At 39.1% G+C, this 25,741-nt stretch overlaps 1 protein-coding gene across 1 annotated transcript; it reads right to left on the reverse strand.

Moving 5' to 3' along the window:
• Positions 1-15,914: 15,914 nt before the first annotated feature.
• On the reverse strand, positions 15,915-19,475 carry wfikkn2b (WAP, follistatin/kazal, immunoglobulin, kunitz and netrin domain containing 2b). Its single transcript, XM_035403151.1, has 2 exons — positions 19,278-19,475; positions 15,915-18,775 (listed from the first exon to the last, which is right to left on the reverse strand). Exons 1-2 carry the CDS (start codon positions 19,473-19,475, stop codon positions 17,264-17,266), a joined length of 1,710 nt encoding a protein of 569 aa, XP_035259042.1. The 3' UTR covers positions 15,915-17,263.
• Between the last annotated feature and the right edge of the window lie 6,266 nt (positions 19,476-25,741).

Genomic DNA, 25,741 nt, shown 5'->3' on the forward strand with positions numbered 1-25,741 from the left:
AGGTGCTTGTGTGCACAGTCGGTAGTCCAAAGAAGAGTAGATGAAACAGAATGTACCCAGGTCAGGGCATGAGTAATGGAGTGGATCCAAGAGCTGAAAAATAACATGTCAAGAGGAGAGGTCAAACAATAAATGCTTTTTGGCTGTGGGAGTCTCTCTATTTTTAGCAATGAAACAGGGTGATTACCAGAGAACTACTGATTATGAATTAAAAATATGTTGCTTGTACTGACTAAAGGAATGAATGATAATACTATTGGATGATTTTGTGTATAGAGTAAATGTACAATATTGTTTTCTTAATCTGCTCCAGATTATCATCACAGGATTGCAACTGTCAAAACAATTTAAAAAAAAATGAAATTCACTAATTCTAGAATGTTGCAATAATTTCATAAGCAACTGTTCAGACATTCACTCACTCACTCAATCCCTCTTTGATTCACTCACTCATTCACTGAGAAACCTGTTACCCATTTCCCACAGGCCAAGAGCCCAGCTTGTTTTGCATGTCTAGGTCTTATTTTAGTCAAAGTCAGCAGGTAGAAAATTGCAAGACCTTCATTAGAAGATAGGGGACAGCTTGAGCACAGGCCTTGCCAGCAGATTACTCGGAGGCAAACCGTAATGAGCTGAAATGGACCCTTGTCTCATTAATTGTTTTAATGAGTAAAGCTGTCAGTGAAGAATGTGGGCTATAGAATCCAGCAGAGCATTTTAAAAAGACAAAAATGCTGGTTGCTTTAGACAGATCCTAAAAGATATCTCCATAATGTAAAAAAGAAATTAATTTTATGGTGTTATGTTCTAATTTGTCTCATTTTATGCATGCAACTGCTAAAAGGATATTCTTATAGGTACAAAGTTATTAAATGCTAAAATTCACTCATAGTTACTAATGCATAAGTTGCCATAGGCATATTTTAAAACTTTTAAGACAAGTGCAGGTTGATATAATCACACCATGTCCATTCAGTTAGTATCACAACAAAATGGTTGTTTTTCATTTGCCATTTTAGGCCAGTCTGTTTCTCATATATGAAGTTGAATGAGCCATCAACGCCAGGGAGTTCCCTCAATGCACTGAAGGAAATTGAACAGAAACTATGTGAAGATACAACAATAAACCTGTTTGTTTGTAATAACAGAAAGGCTGCAGGATCTTGCTGAGGAATGCCCAAAGTAAAAATATAGAGGTGCCATAGTGACACCTAGTGGAGAGTAGTGCCTTTGTATGAGAGGAAGTATTTATTTATTTATTTATATATGGTTGCTCTGCCTTTATAGCTCTTCATCCTTTTAGACACTTCAAAGTTTGGTATATACACATGATTTTCTTCATGTAGCTTGTGCTTTGAGATGATTTATTGATATTGAACAACTGAAAAATGAAGATTGGCATGTTCAATATTTTATGCTAAATTAAATCTTGTTTAAATGTGAGGTGATTAATTCTTTTTTTTTTTTTGCCTTGCTAATTTTTGCCCTTTGTATTGTGAGTTTGGTATTGGTTACTTGACAAGTATTTGCGAGATGATTCAAGATGGTTACTAAATCATGTGACTTTATGACATCATTACTGTGAGAATGAAGTTTGAAGCAAAAAACCTGTTTTCACTGTGAAATGTTCAAGAAAAAGTGCACATTATAATTTTGCCATAAAATCAATAAGGGCCACTAAATCGCTTGTGCAACATGTACTGCATGACCTGGGTGTATTGACAAAAAGAGGTGGCCTAATGACAAGACTGCTTATTCCTTGTATTTACTATTTGGATAATGACTGTTCAAAAGCATAAAAGGTTCAGCTTCAGCAGGCTTTCTGACACGTGGCAGTCATGCTGTGTGACAGAGCAGATTTTCCTTCACAATTTAGATACAGCACCTCAAAGGGATTGCATGAACTTTTATATGCTAAAATATGGAGTTGTTCAAAAGGAGCTGACATTTCAGTGCTGCACAGAAATTGGCTTATGAAATCCAGCATGGTTGCTTATCCATATAATTATGTCAGAGGCTATGAAGGCATCACATATCAAAGGCTACTACTGACTGCATATGGGAAGAGTATGTAGTGGCGTTGGGCGGGGCTCAGCTCTCCTTCACCCCACCCAATTACCGTGTCACACCAGCAAACACCTTTTGCTAGTTTTTTTTTGTTTTCTCAATGTCATGTGAAACAGATTTTCTTGAGAATCATATTTTACATACTTATAGTTTCTTAAAATGTTTCTAACAAGTTACTTGCAACTGGCTAGTTTTTACAATGGCTGGCATAGATGTGTGGTTTAAAGCAAGCAAATGCAGTTCAAGGAGCTCCAAAGCAGCTTGCACAGGACAATCTCCAGAGGTTGTACATGTGTATATGTTACCTGGTTTAAAAAAACAAAAAAACAACAACATTCACCATACTTTTGGTTGGAATTATTTCCTGTGAGGCATGCACCATGAAACCACTGAGCTTGAAGAAAGATAAAGCTGCTGTATACGCTGCTTTATAACTACTTGAAGTGTGTATTCTCAATTTAATCACTAACACAGGAACACAACTATACCAGCCACTGTAAAGCCAGCAGGTCATCTGAAACCTCCAAGCTTCCAAAATATCCTTCTCTACTAACAAACTGCCTTGGCCAATTGAAATTATGCCCTAAAACTAAAATATTATTTTAGAAACTCCAAAAAGTGAACTATCATTTTAAGTGGGAAACAAAATCCTGAGTTGTGAGCACATTCAGAGATGCTCTTGTGGCCACGGGGTGTCAGCATTTATGCATTTCATGTGAAGCAGGGCAGGGCATTCCAACACAGCACAGCGGTATTCAGCCTGAAATGGCGCGCTCAAGTTTATTAAAAATGTATACATTTTCGAGTGATTTATGCAAACACGTTCAAGTTTGCTATTTTAAATATCAATGGGTTAGCGTATCTTCAAGTTTTGTTTTTTAAAAACTTCATTTCGTTTCATTTTTTTTTAAATAAGAGGGTATTTACTAGCTGGTTGCCCAGTACTTACTTGCCCATACTTGAAAAGTAAAGGAAGAGGCGAAAGCACTGCTGCTTAATAAGTTTAAACATGTGGGGGGCATGTGAGTTGTGTGATTTTCTTATTACTGGTGGCTCATATGAGACAAAATATCAGAATAAAATGTAGTTTGTTTGCAGGTTGTTTGCAGTTGCTGAGCTCACTAGTGCATTCTTGCTTCTTAACAATGTATTTGTATTAACTGTAGACCCTTTTTTAGCCTTCCTGTGTATGAAATAATGATGCAAAGATGGCGCTGACATCTTTCCAACATGTCAGTTCCTCAGATTTCTGCTCTGCTAGAGCTGCCCCAGTCAACTGTAAATTCTGTTACTGTGAAGTGCAAAAGTATAGGAGCAACAACAACTCAGCCGCAGTAGAGTAGAGGCCACACAAGCTCACAGAATGAGACAAAATTTTAGAGTATAGAACCAAATCATGAGACAATATGCCATTCTCCCAAAATTATATATATTACACTGAGCGTGGCAGCGTTGGTCAGCGCTCCCATGTAAAACAAATGATTTTTGAACCTTGATATTTCTGCCATGTCAAACCCAATCTCAATGCCATTACACAGGTGGAGTACAATAATATAATTCTAGCTCATATGGGAATTGTTATTGTTATTGACTTATCAATATTAGCATTAGTCAAGCAATTATTACATGTTTAGTGTTGTTTGTTGGCTATGTAATAAAATCACTGCATGAAAGATATCATTGCTGCAACAATGATTGCATCACTTACTAACAATTCCTGGTAAACTGAACCATATCAATTCCTGATAATAATACAATAAGCCATTCTCTTTTACACCTGAAGGCGTCCTCTGGAGTAGCACTCTGGTCAGGAAAATATGTTAGGGTGTATCGTAAAGGTTTTTGCATTAAGTAGCAGTTTACACAAGAACCATGTGACCTTCTTACAACCACCCACAGTAATTAATATATTCTGTTGTCAAAAGTCACCAGTGCTTTATTTCAAAATAATGTCTTCCCAGGGAGTCGTACACTCAATGCAGAATGCTCATTTTTGATGGTATTAACATCAAATATGAATCAGGATTTATCCAGCATTTGGGGCTGAGCATTTCTGAGCCCACCAGGCACAGTCTCAAGCATCTGTATCCACTCAAAAAAAGATTTTAGTTGAGAAAAAACTTCCTCTGTGTTTTAGTAATATTTAGAGCAATTCTGACTGGAAAAAAGAACTCCCAAGAATTATCTTTCAGAAGAGACCAAGATTGTGCCTGTACTCAAAAGGGTTCAGGAATAGTAACCATTTTATTTCGGGTATCTCATTTTCAGGCTTGCATTAAAAAGGGGGAGATACATAATGAATTAATCACAAAAAACCTTTTAAGAGAAATGTTTGCATTTGCCGAAAGGCTCAAAAGACAGGACATGAAATTGATAAGCCCTAACACTAACATCAGCCTGCTCTCCAACAAGGTGTATCAGCACAGATATTTGACAACTGCTACAGCCCCTGTATATGTCTACTCTACTTCAAACATGTACTCACCACTCTGTGTATATATATTCTATGTTCTCTAGTGTAATGTAATGATATCTGGCTTATATTTTGAAACATTTTGGATTCACAAATGCAAATAAAGTATTCTGAATCATCAGTGTTGGTCTATAAACCTTTCAACATTGATGATTTTGTTTTGGCCAGTTGCTCCCTTCTCTCAACGGACGTTTGATTGAACACGAGAGCCATATCATCAAGGTTGGACTGCTGTTGGTAGGGTCTCCCTTGACATTCACGCCTATGACAAGGTTCCAGATGTAAAATACAAGACACCGTCAGATCCTGCTGAAGTTTAGAAAAAAAAGACCACATGTAAAATAGGGAAACAGCATCCCAACAATGAAGTCAGCCTTTTGGATTTGGTGTTTGTCGACAAGCACCTGGCACTGGGCCTCTCCCATTAATCACTCAAGACTCATCCAGAAATGGATGCATGGCTCGAATACTTGGGCTCACTATGTGCATGACAGAAAAACAGGGCTTGCTTCTCCGGAGTGGAAAGAAGCAGACAAGTTGGTGGAGGATGCCATACTAACGCCACATAGTGTGATATATCTTAACACATAGCAATGGGACCAGAGCCAGATCTTGAGATCAAGAGTGACCTTTTCCACATTGGGGAACTTGTTGTACTGCTAGGAATCTCAGAGTGATACTGGACAACAAACTCTCCCTCTCTGAGAACATCACAGCAGTTTGTCAGGCGAGCAGATTCTTTCTGTACAGCATCCACAGAATCTGTCTTTTCCTCACCACCTACTCAACTCAGTTCTTAGTGCATGTGCTGGTTATCTCCCATCTGGGCTACTGTGACTCCCTCCTCACTGGCCTCCCTAAGGTCTGCCATAAAACCTCTGCAGATAATCCAGAATGCGGCAATTTATCTAATCTAAAACCTCCCCAGTTGTGTCTATTTAATCCTTGTTCGCATATCCTTCATTGGCTCCCTGTATCAGCTCAGGTCAAATTCAAAATCTTAATGCTTGCCTATAGGGCAGCTAAAAGAACAACTCTGATGTATCTTGAGAAGATCATTAGACCCAACAGACTAACTAGACTTTTCCATTCTGCCGCCTCTGGGTGCCTGGCCCCTCGCTCGCAGGGCACCTGTCTTTCCTGGTCACGTCTCATCTGGGCTCCAAGTGGAGGAATGAACTACCCACAAAGTCAGGGCAACAGAAATCATCTTCACTCCAGAACCATCTTCCAACAAAACCTGAAGACCCACCTCATCAGATTACACCATGGCTCCCCTAACCCCCTATAGTTTTATTTTCTTTTTTTGCTTTGGATTTGCTTCTGGAATAATGCTATATGTATGAATAGCTCTATAAAGACAAGTTTTTTGCCAGAGATATTTACTTTTGTAATAATACAAATAGTTGGTTTTTTAGGTTAATATTACAGTTATTCATTATAAATGGGCCTTCTGTATCTTCATGGTGATATCACACTTTTCTATTCCTGAGCCTAACACTGATGTTCTCCACATCTGTTGCTCTGGATACGAGCATCTGCCTAGTGATTGTAATGTAATGTAATGACAGCCCTGGGTGACTGTGAAGAGTTACCAGAGGAAAACCTTGGCTCTGGTTGTCCATATTTGCTGAACAGAAATCCACAGAAATATATTGCGCTTGAGATGGTTCAAACAGGTGCTAATTAGCTTCAGTATTCACATAGACAAAGGTGGAGATGGAAAGATGGGGTGGGAAAAACTGGCTACTCAGCCCTGATGGCACATTTTTATTGGCTCTCATTACCATTCATAAATTGGCTTGGCTGTAACAAACACCATGATCAAATACAAGGATGATTGGGCTGATGATATATACATTTAATATCCCACTACTTTGAGGACACTTGCTCTAGACACCAAGGTAAAGAGAGGGGCACGACTGTCAACTAAGCGTTACTTAGTTGTGAGTAGGATTTCACATGCAGAGATGGTCAGAGAGACAAGAGGCCCAAACTATCAGTAAGGGTTGTCTGGAAATGTCTGGCTAAGAAACCAGTCTGGGTGGAATTTCAGCATATCTGATGTCCTGGGTGAGGACCTGCACATCTCCAGTGAAAACAAAAGAATATGAATTTGAGACAGAAATAATAGTGTTAAAGGTGTAAGCTAGAAAATGTTATGTTTGACTCTTGGCAGTGGCATGGAAATCAAGTACTGCCTGGAAAAAAATGTGGGCGTTTATTTGGGCTTATTCTGGCTGAGAGTGTATTTACCAAATATTGCACATGAACTGTCATATGGACAAAGTGACTGCAATGTCACTCATTGGCTTTCCATGGACTTGTGAAAAGTATTTTAAAGCCATGAAAGTGCAAGTTTCGTGCTGCTATGTTGCACAAATTGGAGTCAGAGACTTTCAGTAGGGAAAGGGGGGGAGGGCCTTATATGGTTATGAAGTCTGAGCACATTGATTTGTCAGCCTGGGGCAGAAAAGCCCATGACCTTGATGTCTACTTATCCCTCATCCTTACCACTTGCAGAGAGCGAATGCAAGCAAACAAGGAAAATGTCAGGCAGCTGCAACAAACATGATAAATGACATCAACATCAGGTTTCCATGAATACCCACAAGCTTTAGAAATTAAGATGTTGCTCAACCTAAAATGGAAACCTCAAATGAAAAATACTCCAGCCTGTTTGACAAATGCACGTTAGCAATGTCGATATTTTCTCTACATAAAATGCACTTTGCCGGTCGAGAGCATGTAGTTGTTACAAAGCTGTAATAAATTCAATAATGTGACTAATATGTATCGTGACATAAAAGTTCAAATGCATGTCAGATTATAAGCATCGACCCAAAGGCTCAGCAGGTCGAGCTTTATGGAATATATAGAACTGACAAGCTATCAGCCACATTTGACATGTCTTGCATTTGTCAGCTAATGTTAGCCAGCTAGTCAAATGGTTTGGAAGCTGAAGTTGCTAACTGTATTAGGATATTGGGGTAGCTAATATAGCAAATAAGCATTAGCTAGTGATGCTAGGTCACAGTACGTAGGCTATATTTGCTTGCTGCTTATCAATTAATTTGTGTAAAGCAAATTAAAAATAGTAAAGAAGTGAGTAAAAAACAACTACAGAGAATGATTTTTAGAGGGTCAGTTACTAGGGCTGTAAGCTGAACATGCCATAATGAATTTAACATGAATGACTTGATTTCTAGTGATATGACATGCAATGTGTGTGATGGTAGTCTATGTGCATTAGCCAGCTTCACACAGATGAGAGGAGGACGATGGGTCAGATTGTCTCATTACTAAGCGTGTGAGAAAATATTGTCCAAATGACACAATCACTTAACAAATCAGTATGTGGGGAGACATTAGGCGAAGAGGAAACACCTATTGTGACTACACAAAAAAATGATTGACTTATTGTTTTGTCCGCATTGGTGCCACTGACTTATAATGAAGCTAGTGGCTGAAAGACCTACGCTGGAGCCAAACATGCTGGTGGTAGAGTGCAATGTCTCTCACCAAGACCAGGAAGTGAGCTTTAGAAACAGAGCCAGGACTGTGTCCGAATCAGCACACTTGATTATGATTGAGTATACCAGTTGAGTATTATTATTATTTTTTAAAGCTGTTAAGTATCAGAAGTTCCTGAAAATTGAGTGTAAAAATTGCGGCTGGTGAGAAATTTTTTTTTGGGGGGGGCGCAGTTTTGGGGAGGACAAACAAACTGAAGCAGCACTTCATAGATCAGCAAAAAATAAATAAATAAATAAATAAATAAATAAATCTAAAACAACACAACACACTGTAATGTTGCCTAAACACTGGCCAGCAGAACTACTTGAACATATTTTGCCCTCCTTAATAATATAAAATAATATGTAGAGATGACAAAATGCCCACTTCACCTACATCACCTAAAGTTACCAACAGGCAACAGCTCAATTTCTAAATATAAAACTACTAAAGTCATTTTTACTACTACTGTTACATTCTATGAAGTCATAAAAAGAGTAGGAAAATATTAGCTAACTCCAAGGTCATTTATAGAGCCTTCTGCTGCCATCTGCTGGACAAAATGTGAATATGTGAATGCTGAAGTTTAAAGGAGGCAACAAAATTCACCAACCCACGTAATTACCCGGGATTATCGGAGCTCTCACTCTCATCATGGCCACGCAAAGCCAACTCAAAGGCTCCACAAAATTTCACACAGTCTATTACTCTGGACAGGATGTGTCGATTATGTCACCTCTTCGTTGTGCCTTCTAATGCCAATCCTGTAGCCTTCATCTAGCTGTTCAGCAATTCTAAACCTGCCAAAAAAATGTAGTCTCATACTATTCTCTAGATGGCTGCGGCTACTTTCGTGCCGTTTGCATTTTCCAGAAAGATGTTATAGGTCTTGTACCCCCGTCGTTGTCCACAACGCTTCGGTTCCGACACTTGGAAATACAAAACAGGGAATTAATAGGCATTACTTACAACACCACATCCAGCTAGCCAACTCCGTTTGTCATAACAAGAGCGGGAGAAGCCCCGTGTGTAGGCTCGTCCTCAATCACTTGCCTGCTGCTGAATTTGTAAATCGGGTCGGTCCGGTCCAAGCTCCTTTATCCTCTTTTTTTCTTCCAGCGAACGCCTTGTGAAAGGGCGTTTTTATAAGGAAATAACCGAATTTTCTTTGATTTTCTCAGTTCCACTTGAAGTTGCCATCTCCTGAAAGTACTGGTCAGCTAGCTGAGGAGCAGGAGTGACAGTCGCGCATCCGTAGTTATATTAGCTAATGGCGGGTGTGAACATGAAAGATAGCGTCGAGAATTGTCCAATCACGTTAGATCAAAAAACATAAAAACAATACCAATTCGCTGATGATAAAAGTGTCTGGGGCGCAGAGAGCTGTGCCCCAAGGAAAATCTGAAGCAATCATTTAGAGAGCAGCCTCAGGTCACCTGCTTGCCAAAAGTTGAAGGACTTACACACTCATTTGGCCGGCGCCCTTCACCCAGGAAGTATATGTATTCACACAGAAATTAACCAAATACAATTTGATTTTGGAACCAATTTTTAATGAATGCTGACAGGCACTGACAGACTAGGCTACCAGGCGCATTGTACGAGTAAACACTTTTTATTTTATAATTATTTTGCATTTAAGGGGGCGGCGCCCCAGCGCCCCGCATTAAACAACCACCACTGTCAGTATTTCTGCGTTTTCGCTAAGTAGGCTATCTTCAAGTTTGCTATTTAAGAAGTAAATTAACATTTTGTGGTCTCATACGTCTCGTTCCTCATCTACAGTACAAACAAACACAGACGACTGTGGGAAATTTAAATGCCGGTATTGCTGGGACTGCATTTAAATGTATGTATTTTATTTACTTTTTATAGTACATTGTAAAAAACTGACCTTGCACTGTTTACAGAATATCTTTGAATCAGCTTTATGCCCCCTACTGAATTGGAGTGTGAACTACATAGGTGTAGGACGCTTTATGACACTCCCATTGTATGGTTAGAATTAGGGTGGTATTTTTTGCATACTATCCATCACACACTAAATAATACTTTGAGGACACAGTAGTTAGGAGGCTGATTCGGACACAGTCCCAGTCTTGGTCCCTTGGAAATGACTGAAAAGATCAAATTGTGCGTTAAAAATGGCAGAGAATTAGCTTCATTTACAGGGTTTCTGGACTTTCTGTCTGATATTAGGTGAGGAGCTTGGTTATTTGGGTGACCCTCATAGTATGGTGCATAGTCCATAGTAATGCATATCAGTACTTCAATGGGTGCCATTCGATGTGGTTTGGACCTCCAGAGAGGCTTTACTGCCCCCATCACCCAGGAGGAGGTGGAGTTTTTGACAGACGAAAGGGTGGTCTAAATTGCACAGCCAGTCCACTGAGCTATATTGTGCATATTGCCAACAATAGTTGCATTTCATTTCTTTCTTAGCACAATGCAAAGGCCTACTTCCCCCGTGATAAAGTTTGTTTCAGTGCTTGTAAAAGAGGTAAAAAATATAAATGTTGATGAACAAACCAGGCTTTGCAAAGGCATGCATAAATAGTTTGAATGCAATCCAACTCATAAACAAGAAAGACTAATGGGCTAGTTGAAATTTTTTCACCATGACTTTGCCAATTAAACAGTATGTAGTCTCACATAAATTGCCTTGGTTCTAAATTCGATTTGATTATTAATGGGGCAAGCATTGTTTGACATTCATGGATCGTGCTTGATTGTTGTGATTGCTTCTGCCAGGCAGTTTTTTTTTTTTTACATTGCTCTCTCTGTTTTTCCAAATGTTGTGACACTTGCAGAAGATGACCAGCAATATATAGACTCCAGAATGTTCCCACATGCAGATTAGTGTAATGTGTATATACAATATATTACACTCACACTTTTAGTAACTGCTCCAACAATCACTAATTGTGTTGAACTGTACATAGCATGCATGTAGGGCATACATGTGTTTTTACCCTCCAGGGTCATCATTAGATGTGTTCTGATGAATACAGTGTAAGCTTGAAACATTAACCAGACCTGTGGTTGAATAAATCACACTGTTTTTGCAAATAGTAAATATGCTAGTTTCATTCTTTAATCTTGGATATTATATTTCAAAATGGCAAGGTGTAATATTGTCGGGTGTAATTTTAAGGAAGGTTGTAAGTGTAGAATCGGAGGGAGTCATAGTCATAACACTTTTTATTGTGGCTCCAGCAACTCCCCATTAATTTTGTGGGTGTACATTAATTTAGAAGATGCATTTATTCAAAGCAATGTACAACACAAGAAACATTTATCCACCTGAGCTATATAAACGGTGCTAGACATGGCAAACAACATTTCAAGACCAGGAAGTCTATGTGCACCATCAATAAAGTTTTTAATTTAACTGTGCTGTGTTAACCTAGAACTATAACACACATCATAAATACGCAGAGATGCATCCAATTCTGTAAAACCTAAATTAATTATATTAATTCAGACCACCATGGGAAGTTCATTTCCCCACTGGAGTGTCAGTACAGACAGACATAATTACAGGGAAGAGCATCCATGCAGGGTGTGGACAGCCAGTCGCCCCAAGGAATTGAGGGATCTGGCAGGTGGCCATAGTTTTTAGATTGATTCGAGGTACAGTGGTTGCTGTTCCTGTCCAGTGCTAGTACCAAGGTTTAAACCTGAGTCATAAGTGAGGTGAGGTTACACAGTGAGTTACACAGCTCCCTCACAGCTTGTTACAGTGGCATTTCCACTGCCAAACCAGCACAAAAGCTTGGTTTCTCATATATGTGAATTCATGCAGTTTTTAGCATATGCTCAATATATTTTGCAGCACAAAAGATTGAAGTGGCTACATGAGACATCTGAGCCAATCAGATGTATGTGCATGAATTAAGTCATTGAACATTTTTCATGTGTGCTGTACAAGCAACAAGGCTACTGTAGCAGAATAAACAGACGGCAGCTTGAAAGCTGACTTTGATATTCAGAACCATAAAATTCACAATGTTCTGTGTGGGTTTTAATTGAAAATAAACTGGTTTTGGAGAACATAGCCATGCTGAACCACATTGCATTTTTTGTCTAAATATGGACGCATGATTCCTTATAATGGAAAAATGAAGCCCAAAGTATTTTTATTATTCTTTATTCAGGCTATTAAATTCCATATCCAGGTTTATTGTAATTTGCAAGCCTTTGATTGCAGATGTTCACACTGAACTGCCATGTTTCATCCAGATGCCTTTTTACTTGGAACATTTGTAACAAGGCACTGCATCCCCATAACAATAGATTTAAATCACAATAAATGATGCATAATTCATTCCCTGGATAAAGATCCTGATTTTTATTGACTTTCTGTTTGAACGAAATGCAAAGAGCTGAAGTCATAGAGAGCAAGTCTGCGCTTCATAAAACCATGGTGGTCAGATAAATCTCTCAGAGGTTGGTATGTTCTTGAACTGAAATCGGAGATACTTTACAGCTGCGAAAACAAATCCACCTATGGGTCTTTAACATGTAACCTGTCTGGAGTGTACTGCTTTTGAACTTATTCTACTCTCTGTGTTTCAAACATAAACGCTCTGGTCTCTGGCTCATATAATAGTGTTTGTGCCAAGAAACCTGCTGGCATTCTTACACACATCACTGTCATGGCTACAAACCCCACTGTTTCTGTCCTTGTTGAAACTGTGAGATACTTGCTTCGGGGAGACCTTAACACCAATAAACAAGTAGTGAGATCAGATGGATCAGTTGTTGCTGAGCTCAACTGATGAGAACGGGTCAAGTGCACATCACAGACCAGAAATTGATACTTATGATCCAGTCTGGACCCAGCTAATAAAACATGTTCCATAAACTGGGCCTTGTTCTCAAGTCAAATAGTCACCATGACAAACATTATATTACTGGACAGGAACATAAGGACTACATATTTATGTATATTTATGCTTTGTTTTCTTCAGTATAATTTTAATATTGAAATAATGACAAACCCATAAACTATGTACTGGAAGAAACCAGTCAGTCAGTCAGACAGAAGTCAGACATGTTTGATTGAAAAGACAGGAATACTTGGATACATGATTCTCAAAGGCTTTCAGTTTAAGAAATCCAAGGTATCAATGGATTCAGGCTCAGTCAGTGTCTCATGTAACTGCAATAATGTTCCTCGCTCAATACTTGTCGAGCATACAGAGCTGTTATTTGCTCAGTTTCCATATGTAATACATGGATGCATTGCATGTACTGTGTGTTGCACTCTCAGTTTGTTCAACTTTGGCATCTGGGGGCTGGGGAGGTTAGGTTGTGACATATCTCCACGTGACCACGGTTTTACAAATGTAATAGAATTGCAAAAAATTATAGCCAATTCAGATGAAGGACCACACACTGCAAAGGGATATTTCCCACATAACAAAATGATATGCATGTCAATACACTTGAGTGTTTACTGAGTTCCTGTCAGTTGAGAAAACCAAGAGGTGTTTAAGCACACTATTAGCAATATGTATTTTGTTGACTGCAGTTTCAGAAGTTATGTTATGAAATTATATGGTAAAAATTTCAAAACAAAACATTTTTTTCAGTCATCAAAGAGAAAGGGAAGACCCTTCAGCTTTGCACTGTGTTCCTTTTCATGAGTTGTTCTGTTCAGTCAACATGTGAGCTACCGTTGTGACAAGAGGCCTCATATTAAACAAGGTACCTGCAATTTTCAGTTATCTGCAGATTAAAATCCCCAGTGCAGAAAACTGGAAAGTAGGAGTACCCACCCTTTTTTCGCCAGGTATGCCGACTGAGAATTCAATTCTCTTTTTCAGAGATAACCTGCGGAATCAACGCAGGCAGGGAATGCAAACTTAATTCTCCCAGGTTCCCCCATCCAAGTAATAACCAAATCCACACCTGCTTGACTTCAGCAGTTTGACATGACATTGACATGCCATGACATGACATTTCTTATTTTTTATAAATGTCATTGCAGCTTTTTGATGGTAAGGGTTTATTTTGAACTGGAAAGATGCAAAAATTTACAGAATTAATATATTAATAATATAAGAACTAACAGAAGAGGTTTCCTAAGAACCGTGATTTTGGACTTTATATTCACAGTATTAGTGTTTGCTAGAATGCATCTAATCTTATACAATTAAATTTATGAGCAATCTTTGCTGACAACTCCCATTACTCTTTGGCTGAAAATCCAATGCCGGTTCTGAAACGATTTCAGGGCTGCGCTACTGGTTCCTCACAAAGCTAGATGGAAATAACAGAGTCTGCAGCAGAGCAACTGGACCACCACCCACTCATACCCCCTCGGCCCCCCTAGACACAGGTCTGTACAGCATAGGCATGAAGAGGACCTTGGCAAATGATGAAAGAAACAAAACCCTATGCAGGAATACTTGGGATCTGCAGGACAAGTATTTCCCCTATTACAGAAAGTGTTTGGAGCAGCAATACTGAATAATAAAATTTTACGATGCCACAAGGGGCAGTGGATGTGATGACCCATTGCAGCAGCCTTTGAAAGAAGTAAGCTTGTAGCCATTGAAAGTGAGAGTCAAGGCCATGCGCAGCCTTGAGAGGGATTCAAGGGCAGTCTGGAAAAGTATTCTCGACCCTCCTTCATCATTCTTGACAGGTCAGTCATCCAAAGCACAGAGTAGCCTGTCATCACATCATGCTCACTATGTCTGTGTGGGCTTCAAGCTCATGGAGGTTTTGTGAAATTGTTTCACATCCGAGGATTTCTGTTGCATAGCTGTGGTGGTGGTGCGTACAACAATACAGACAGACACACGGACACTCCACGCGCTCGGTTGTTGTCTGCTTTTAAAAAAGCATTTATCCCAGTTTGGACAAAATATAAAACACTTTTATTCACACTTTCAGAAAGTACACTTTAGTGTTTTCTTGGTTGTTTCCTAAGTGTTATGACTGCATAATAAGACAGGGCAGGCCCCGTGAAAACCATAGGGATGCCCCAACTCTCTAATGCAACTGTGTCTGGTGGCTGTAGTTGATATTTGGCAGCCTCTGAATGAAACACTTTCTTTCTCTTTTGCGTTTTTCTTTTTTTTTTTTTTTTTTAACTCCCAGCTTATAAGGTCAAGGGTTTGCCCTGCTCTTGGCCTGAGGTAACAGACGTCTGAAGCCCACCCTGGAAAACTTCAGGGAGACCATGTGTTGCAACATTTTTTTTTGAAGGAAGTGGTCTGCATCTTGGGTTTTCCGAAAGTCAAAAGTTCAAATTTTGTATTAAAATACTGCTTCATCTATCAGCGCTCCCCCTCTCTACAGCCTGGCCTACTGGGAAGAGGTCAATGTTTGGCTGAAGTTGGCCCATTGTGATGAGGAAGGGGGTCATCCCCCCACAGGGCTCAGGAGTGAACCCTCTGCAGCTCCACACACATGAAAGATCGGCATGAAGCCGAATGTCAAAGACCAGACTCCCAAATGAACACACTGTCTGGCTGGACCCTATCCCCCAAGGACCACTACTTCCCCAGAGCAGTGCAAGAATGTGACCTGTTTGATAATTAATGTGAGGGCTACAAGAGACGGGGGTGGGGTGGAGGGGAGTCTAACGCCATCGTAAAACATCCCTCTGTCATTGCACACTAATGGGTTTGAAGTAGTCATGAAAATATTTTCTGCTTTCAGAAGACAGTGTGAATATTGACAACAACAAATATAATGTAAACTGTGGTTGTGTAAAGATGTATGAATATAATGTAATATGAAGGGGGGGGGGGGGGGACAAATCACCATAAAAATGGGAGATGAAATTACTGAGGCATAAGGTCTGACTTCAGAATAATTTTTATTGTTTTTTTTTCTCACAGGAATGTAATTGTGTTATGTCTGGGAAAATGTCAACGTATAAAGAAAATACATTACCTTAAGTGCTTAAGAAAAATATATCGTATAAAAGATTTTCTTTATTCAAATCAAAAAAGCGACAGAAGAAAGCAAAAATAAATAGAAAAAAATGCAATATCAGGCATACAAAATACATGTACATTTATATTCTAGCAGAATAACAAGGTGCTACATTTGGAAATACAAACACTCTGATTCCTGGAGTCTGTAGTAATTAACCTTAGAGAGAATATATTACAACTTGTTCAAGTGCTTTGAGCAGTTTTGAATATATTACAAAAGGTTTACTGCATGCCTTTTCCCATCTGACTGTTAGTAACCTTTAACTAACGACTAAATATAACATTAAAACCTTACATTTTAATGGTTCTGTATTACTGCCTGAGAGGCACTAGGTCATTTCCATCACACAGAAAAAAATAAAGCTAAGCTCAGATATTAATTTCACTAAAATACATGTACAGTATGCAATGTTGTAAGTGCTTAAGAAGAGCCAATCCTGCGAATCAAATTTAAAGCGTGACATGCCTTTGAAGCAATGGTTACCAACCCTATTCTTGGAGATTTACCATCCTGTATGTTTTCACTTTACCCTACTGGCACACCTACTACTAATTAGGAGCTCAACAACATCTCTAACTGTTAAAGATGTGCTTTGTTAGGGTGTGAGTGAAAACCTACAGTACGGTTGGTTACCACTGCTTTGAAGCATGCAGAGACAAAGGCAGGAAGAGAGCAGAGATTCTGATGACAACTTGACTTGTTAATAGGTTCCAATGTCAAAAAACATGTCAACCAACCTCTTCATGCGACCAAGCCGTTACCCCTTCAAAACAAATACAGCTGATCAAAGCATGAAGTCAGAGAACCACAGGGGAGATTTTTTAATGTATCTTTAGCATCATTTTTACAAAGAAATGTGTTCCAATTTAATTGCACATTTCCTTGTCAATAAAGTGCGGTACTTAAAATGTGTCAACTGAGTTATCAAATTTATCAAATTTATTGGACAGGGTTTATTGTGGTATTTAAACAATAAAACAAACAATAGTATACACAAGCTGCCGTGTATTTAAAATAAATAAAGTTAGCAACAGGTACTGCATGTGAGTGTACAGCAAGTAAAGGTGTAGCAAGTAACATTTGTGAACTATTATAACCGTTATTTATTGTTTATTTATATTTTTTATCATTTATTCTGTTTAGGATATCACTCAGGAAACTAGAAATTAAACTTTTCAAGGACACTATCTTTATAAATATCTTTTGAAACAATGCAGTCAAGATGTGTACAGCTTGTCATCACCAGACCTACTGAATGCTGGGGAACTCTTTCAAAATGTCACAGGTCTTCTTGTGGATGACCTCACGAAGCTTACGCACACGGCGGACGCTGGATGTGCCCACAAAGCTGTCAGGCTGCAGCACAGCCATGCCATTGTGCACATCTCCCATGATGATCACCTGCCCGTCGGTACTGGTAATGTTGGGGCAGGGGCAGTTCCAGTCCATGTTCAGTAGGGTCACCTCCAAGGGCTCCTTGCCAAAAAACTTTAGCCCCATCTTTTCATCTTTCAGAATCTCCTCCACTGTGATGAGGGCATGACCAGAGTCTTGGTCCTCCGTCAGCTCTGTCATGTGACCCAAGATAACGAAGTCACTCTTGCAGAAGCTGGTCACCATTTTCTGTCGTGGCTTACACATCTTGCAGTTCTGGTTTTTGGGGAAGGGACACATGTCTTCACAGGCTTCTTTGCTCTCAAAGTTGTTGGCATTACCCCCACAGCCCCCGTAGATGAAAGACTGGCATTGCTTTGTCACGCTGCTGTACGCCCAGCGGGGCTCATAGGCTTTGCAGGGACCCTGTAAGGTGGGAAGGCCACAGGTGTTAGCTACTTCTGCACCACAGGAGTGCATGCATGACTCATAGGTGTCAAAGTGGTTCATATTGTTGTTGCAGTTGCCATAGCTAAAGGTGAAGCAGTTGTTCTTTTTGGCCTCATAGTACCAGCTCATCTTTTCCTCCCCACAGTCTCCGCTGTCTGGTATCTTCAGACACTCCTCTGCAGGAAAGACAGTGGAATTCTTTTGGTCATCCTTCTTGACAGGGTCCCTCTGGATTACAGAAAGGGGAAAGTGTGCATGTATGGGACCAGCTGAATTTTTTGCCGTACAGGTGTAGATGCCAGCGTCCTGGATCTGGGCATTGTAGATGACCAGCTGGCCGATGTTGGTGACCACCACATTCCCACGGACATGATTAGGCTTCATGACAATGTTTTCCTTCCCTTCCATCTGTTTTTCCCAAGTGATCTCTGGCTTAGGCTTTCCTGTCACCTCACACAAGAAGCTGGCAGTCTCGCCCACAAACACAGACTGGTGAACAGGGTTGCTGACCATGATTGGAGGCTGGATGTCCATGGGCGTGGTCTCCAAAAGAGCCGTGGTTGGGCGGACGGTGGTCTCCACAGGAAGTGGACTGGTGTTAGGCCAGGTGAGATGGTACCTGCAGGTCACTACGGACAGCGAAATGCCCTTTGAGCAGGCTTCCGCATCCATGTAGCATTTGTTGTAGTAAGTCATGCCATCTGAGGCGCAGGTGAAGTTGGGCTCCCTCTCACAGCGGTCCCGGCACTTGCACACTGGCTGCCCATCCCAGATGTCACACTCAGAGCCCTGCTGGGCACACATGAACTTGTCGCATGTTGCTTCCTTGGGCATTCCCATGGGACCCTTTTTCCCCTTGATGTCCATGTAGCGGGCAGCCACACAGCTCCTGTTCCCACAGACATTTGGACAGCACTTTTCAAAAGTCTCACATTCCTGGACGGGAAAGGAACAGCACCCACGTTTATGTCTGCCCTTACACTGGACTGTTTCACAATTCATCATTCATTTAATTACTTTTCAGCAGCATTCATGTACTTTAATTTTGAACGCAAGAAATGTCCATGCATTAACTACACATTCACAGTGAGAAAGCACAGCTTTCAAATATACAAAAATGTATTATTCATTATTATATATCAAATAACATTTTTTTTTAAATCCTGAATTTCAAAGCACTTTTAAAACTAATTTTAAATTCAAATTTTGTACTTCAAATCGAAATGGGGAAAAACTTAGAAAAACCTCAGAATGAATTTATAAAATAACTTACGAATCTTAAGTTCTTATGTTATTTCACAAGTTATTTAAGTTCATAGACTTTTTATGTACGGCAATTTCACTTGATAGTAGACTGATTGCACTTGATTGCGACTGAATGTATCCATAATTCTCCATCTAGCAGCGCAAGGAAACGTAATGGCATACAGAGACTTACCTGATCAGATTCGCACTCCCGCATGCAAGTACTCATGGCATCCACCCATAAATTGGGGTTCATCTCGTTTGGACAGATACCCGCATGAGAATATACAACTCTTGGCAGAGCCATACCCTTCACGCGGCCGTCCATGAGCAGGACAATCCACTGCCCAACAAAAAACCAGATCCAGCGCGGAAACAGCATCCACCACATCTTCAGCGTTTACAGATTTCAAAGCTTTAAGGGGAGAAAATAAGAACGAAACTCTCCTGAAAAAACTATCCAAGGTAATCTGTCTTAAATCTGTTTTAATTGAAAAATAATATCTCTCAATAATAATAATAAAAACAAAAAACCAGCAAGACCTCGAGAGAGTAGAGAGATATGTTGTGCTCTTTCGATTCAATGGAGTTCTGACTCAAGTCTTGCTAGTTTCGGTAGCAGTATTTATACCCTATTACTTTCCTTTTCAAGTTAAGCCTACAACTACGCTGGCTATTCCCCCGACTACTCGCCCTTACGCGCAAGTGACAGTTATGAATTGACTCTGAGAACTTGAAAGGATTTCAGACTTCAAAAACATCAGTCGTAAAATTGGGTTGGGACACCTGCCTGTTTCGGAATCGCTGAAAACCCATTTTAACCCTTTGCACGTTTAATCTGCGTACAGGCGTGCAGTGGGAGCTATGACACGTACAGAGTTTTTTTTTTGGCCATCCACTGTTCTTTTAAGCAATATTTAGTTTTCTAATCCTTATTGTGAAAACTCTTTATAGTTGGCGGACCCCGCGGCAAGTAACCAAGGGTAGGCTACCACCCCTGCTCCCCGTACAGGTGTGATGGAAATATCTGTTCGTGGACTTTAAAGTGAGTCATTCTTCATTAAATAACGAATTCAGGTTTCACGAGGTATGTCCAATACAACTACACGTTAATGCTGTTGAAGAAAACTCCTCATTGACTTATTGGCGCATTATTATAAGGTTGGATTCGTGTTAGCCAATTCATCGTTTGCGAAATACCGAATTATTTTTTATTAGTTTGCCACACTTTTATAGCATTGGCTACGCTTTTTACAGGCATTATTAAATTGCACCTTATCCCTTCATATGGTCACAAATTGTAAAAAATAAAAAATAAAAAATATATTACCGTGCAATTCGGTGTTTTTTATGATAAAATGGCGGATTTCGTTCGATTTGTAAATATGCTGAAGTATGTTTCAAGAGGGTTTAAAGTTGTGAGTTCAAGCGCATATGAAAGCAAGAATAAACTTTGAATTAGATAAAGAAAGAAAAAACGCACTTCCCTTCAGGAATGTGTTTAGTTATTATCTCGTGTCAATTATCTCATCTAAAAAGCCCCTGAAACAACATCCAGACAGGAAAGATTCTTATGAGCAAACACCAAACTGTTCATGAGAGACACGTCTTTTTCCAAACCCAAGAGTGCAGACCTGGGGGACATTGTACTAGCAGTGCTTATAGTGTCTGTCAGAGGCTTGCATTAACATGAGATTGGCCACTGTGTGTATCTTGTGGTTTCCTGCCACAGAAAAATGTTTATTAAACTGTCTGCAGCTGAAAAACGAAATCTCTTTTTCTCTGTTGTGGTTTGGACTTGATGTTCATGGCATATACAATCCTCTCACATTTGCATCCTGAAAAAGTAGCTTGATTCCAAAGTAAGGTACACGTGGAGTGAAAAGTTCTGTTGAGGACAGTAAAAATGCCTATACTTGCTCCTCCACATTGGATTTACAGCAAGCTTATGATGTAAATCCCAAAATATAAATAAATAAATAAATAAATAAATGAGTGAGTGATAACCTTTATCCTGATCGGAGTGGTCTCATCCAGAATGACAATGCCCCCATCCCCAGAGCACAAGGGGTCACTGAATGGTTTGAGGAGTATGCAAATATGATGTGAATCGTATGATATGGCCTTTACAGTCACCAGATTTCAACCCAATTGAACACCTGTGGGAGATTTTGGACCGATATGCAAGACAACGCTCTCCACCACCATCATCAAAACACCAAATGAGGGAATACCTTTTGGAAGAATGGTGTTCCATCCCTCCAGGAGAGTTCCAGAGACTTGTAGAATCTATGTCAAGTTGCATTGAAGCTGTTCTGGCAGCTTGTAATGGCCCAACACCTTACCGAGACACTTAATGTTGGTTTTTCCTTTAATTTGTCACCTGTCTGTATGTTTGTGTATGTATGTACTGTATATATATATATATAAGTTGGGGTAACCATGCAGCCTATGAGAATGTTCAATAATTAGTTGATTTTAGCATGCTGCCCTAGTCTGGTGATCTTAGAAACATGTGTATCAGCTATCAACCATACTTCTATATGTTCCTTTGTCTGACATCTCTCCTGCCTGTACTTGGGCTGCTCGTGTTCCCCTGTCTTTCCACTTGTCCCAGTTCCACTCTGCCACTCTGTCCATCTGCCACACTCCACAGTTACAGACAGATCACATGCACACAGCATGGTAGCCCCATAATTAACAAGGTTGTACATTATTATCCCAAAAACATTCAGTCGCCCTTTTCAAGGGACCTTCACATCCTGTTAGCCCTTTTGTTTCAGTTTACAAGTGTCCCAGCATTCCCACCTCACCACTGGGAAGCTAAGGCCTCACATTCTCTGCATAGCGTGGACATGTTGGAATGAATGGATGTCAGAAATTGAGTAACAGATCTGTGCAGAGAGCCTGCCGTTCACACTGACTTTAGCACATGTGTTGTCCACAAACAGACCTTGACTTTGATCGTCTTTGATCACTTGCAGTCTTTTTGAACTTGTGCCAGAAAACAGCAAAAAAATCTGTTGTTGTGATCATTTATTTGCAAGATTCTGTAATGTATTTTTGTTTCACAGTATGGTAACTGTGATCAAAAACAAAAAAGTGCATTTATTAAAATACTAAAATCTGCCCCTTAGACAGAATGATACCTTTGTGGACTTTGGCAAATATCTATGTTTCATCTTCTGATTTTGTGACGATCTGTCATCCAAAACAACAGGGTGTAGCTGTGTCCGGTCCTTTTCTTCCACAATACCCTTTTCTTCATAGGGTTATCAATGTTTTAAAAACAAACTGTAAAAATATACAAAAAAATTCTTATGTAATAAATAATTTAAATCTTTTTTCTAAACAACTGCTGTATGTATTGTGCTTAGTTACAAACATTTTAAGTACGAAGAATGGAGATTTAAGAATAATTGAATCAGATAAAAATTTAACAATTGAAATCCATGCAAACATCTTAGAATACTTGGAATTGCCTTTTTGATAAAATCCCCAAAGCTTTTTTTCCTCTTATAAAATAAAAAAGTACAGCAAATTTATTCATAGTTATTGTAAAATTACAGTCTCTTTTGGAAGATCTGTTAGTGTGATTGCTTTCTTTGTGCCCGCTTCCTGTCCTTTATCCACATATACTGAAAAAGAACTTCACAAGCTTATGAAGATACAGTGCAGACATTGGGGGGTCCAAACTTTAATCTATTTCACAGCTCTGTAATAAATGTCACAAGGTTTGTCTAACACTGTAAATCAAAGATGACTGAGACTACCCTGCCTGTAGTCTTGCTTGTCTGAAGGGAGGACTACAGTTTTATCTGACCAGATAAATAATTTATGATCAATTGTGGGAAAGTTTCATATATACTGAGAAATACTTAATTCAGCATGTCTACATAATTGAAGTATGAAATAAATATTTTTTGGAGAACAATAACTTGAATGTTAACTATAACTTGAAATTCTAAGTGCATGTATTAATAATGAATATGCATTAATTATAATAATTATTGAACTTGTAAAGCTTATTTGTATGTTCTTAGTATATGAAACAACAATGTACAATTAGCAAATTGTACGATTCTGAGGGGATGTATATAATGTATATAATGTAACTGTATATAATTTGGGATTTTGGAACAGTGGTATTTGGCTGGCTCATATACTAGCTTGCTAAACTAAGTTACCACTAGCTACAGTAGTTAATTGATACACAAGCAGATGCTATAACAAAATGTCTACTGTTTGCTGAATATCTACCTAATACATTGTTATAGTACCTTGATTTCTGCTCCTTGTATTTACGTGCAGCTCTTTGAACTTCTTGCCAGATCTCTGTGTTTAATAAAATCCCCCAAAGTAGATGATGAATGTTACCGTATAAGTGATTTTATTAAAGAATCGCAGGCTTTATTTTGGTGGATCATTATGTCTGTCTAGATTTAGAAAAAATAGACTTTCGACATTAAGGTTTTTTGTGACATGATTACTGGAAGTAGCCAATAATCTTGTATGTCGCTACTGATCTTTCAGAAGATGTTTTTAAGTTTACTTTTTTAAGTGTTAATTGCATCCCTGTTTGAAGCTATGCCTTTGTTTGAACAAGCACCTTGAACAACATTCGGACAACAGATAGTGTGGAATTGGGACATTTGTCACGTTTATAGGAGTGGAGATAGCCACAGTAAGCCCCTGATTTAGAGTGTGGTCAAGCTGGAACTCCGAACAACTGAACGAAAGAATATCTGTACTCAAACAGTTCCCCAGACTATGCTGAGTACAGTAACATTGTTGCAGAAATGTTGTACTCTTTCTGCACATAATTCAATGTTTCTTTCTTGAGGTTTTATTGCAGGGATCGGCAACTTCTGATCATAGTTGTTTTACTGGCTCAATGATTTATTTGATCCGACCTTTTAGCTACATTTCTAACCGTGGTGTATGTAATCTACAAGTAAGGTGAAGTTATGCCACAAAGTGAAATGTCTAGACTTAGTTTGTGAGTAAAATACTTCAGTTATGACCAGCTTAGACAAAATCCCCTTGATTTCCATTAAAACCAGAAGACTACTTCTTCTGCATAGTGTTGCAAGTGGCATTGACAGAAAATCCAGTGACATACATCTAAAAATGCATAGTTTAACTTCTGTATGTACAGATAATGAAAGATTAACCTTCAGTTTAACATTACAATGGAAACAGCATTTTAATATTTTTATTTATTACCTTTATTTCAGTTTTTTCCTTATAAGGTATAATTTAAGAATAGACAGCTATTGCAAGAAGTTGGTACGTGACACCTGATGTGTAGCACCCTCTCCCCTCCCCACCCACACACATGGTTTACAGTTGTGCAACAGATTAAGAGCTGTAAACAACTCCATTTATCCTCAGGACAAGATTCCTGGAAATTACTTGTCCTCAAGTGCTCTTTGCAAAAATGAATAGTCATCCTTGCCAGATAGTCACTGAAGAAAAAAAGAACACAAATGGGATATTATTTTTTATTTAAGCTTATTACGCTGTCTGAATTTTGGACTAAAGAGAGGTGCTCAGATGGGCAAAGTGCCCAGATAATCTTATTTCCAGACATGAAGAATGAGTGAAACCAGACCAAACCCATCTTAGAGAAGGCAGTCCTTTAAAAGCAGCAAAGTAATTGAGTCAGATGTCACTTTATCTGAGCTGGGACAAGTCGACAGACTGTACAGTGTACAGAGGGTACCAACAAGTCTATATTCAACAGCACAAAAGGACTTTCCCATTGAAATGTGCCTGCACCCATGGATACTTATGACAGATGTTACTATTTGTTTAATGGACTGTGGCATTATGTTAGTGGCCAGCACTATGTTGACAAATCTTCAGTTTAGAACAAGCATGGGCATCTTTGGACAGGCACATTTTTATTCCCAGAAATTATTCTGGCTCAGTTAGTTGATTAGTTAAACTGATGCCAGCTCACTGGTAGGTTAGATCACAGTAATTGCTTCTCGAAGGGACCCAAGAATATTCTGTTCACAGCTATCATTCATAGGCTTATCAAAAATTTAGCTAAAATGTCAGATCATGTAAACAATTACTCTAGTTAAATAAGAAGTATTAAATCCAGAAATCCAAAAACAATTACCGTCCTTCATGCCCACCTCTAGTTTATAAGTACATGGTAACATTTGTTCTTAAAAATTAAGACCCTAACCCTAAGCACAATTAAATGTGTACTATGTGCAATAACAATATTAGACTTATGTATGTTCTTAAGTATGTAACTTTAAGAACATGCAAAGTATAAAGGTATGTTTTAAAGATTCTTGGATTCACAATCTTTCATTGCTTTTTTTATTGCTGTGCAATCCTCTCATAGTGTGTCTAGACATTATATTTTGTGGGCAGGTAAAGATATGTATTGTTTCAATGAGATTTGACAGTAATGAAGCCATTAAGCTAATTAAAATTCCTTTCATGTACATGCACTGTACATTAGAAACCAAGCAATGTGGAAAATAATGCAGACTTGACCCCTTGATCCAAGTACAAAGACATTTTCATTAACAGCTGTCCTGTAGTCATGCAACTAAGCTGCAAACACTTGAAATGTCACCCACTATGGGCATACTAAGCACTTCAGCTCTGCACACCAGCACAGAACCCGACAAC

This window comes from Anguilla anguilla, chromosome 2 (assembly GCF_013347855.1).
Source record: "Anguilla anguilla isolate fAngAng1 chromosome 2, fAngAng1.pri, whole genome shotgun sequence".
NCBI lineage: Eukaryota > Metazoa > Chordata > Actinopteri > Anguilliformes > Anguillidae > Anguilla > Anguilla anguilla.

Excerpts from the sequence above, each read along its gene's own strand:
- wfikkn2b (XM_035403151.1), bottom strand. The coding sequence starts at position 19,475 with ATGTGGTGGATGCTGTTTCCGCGCTGGATCTGGTTTTTTGTTGGGCAG. Across the intron at positions 18,776-19,277 it reads GGGAGTGCGAATCTGATCAG|GAATGTGAGACTTTTGAAAA; the intron begins GTAAGTCTCTGT and ends TTTCCCGTCCAG.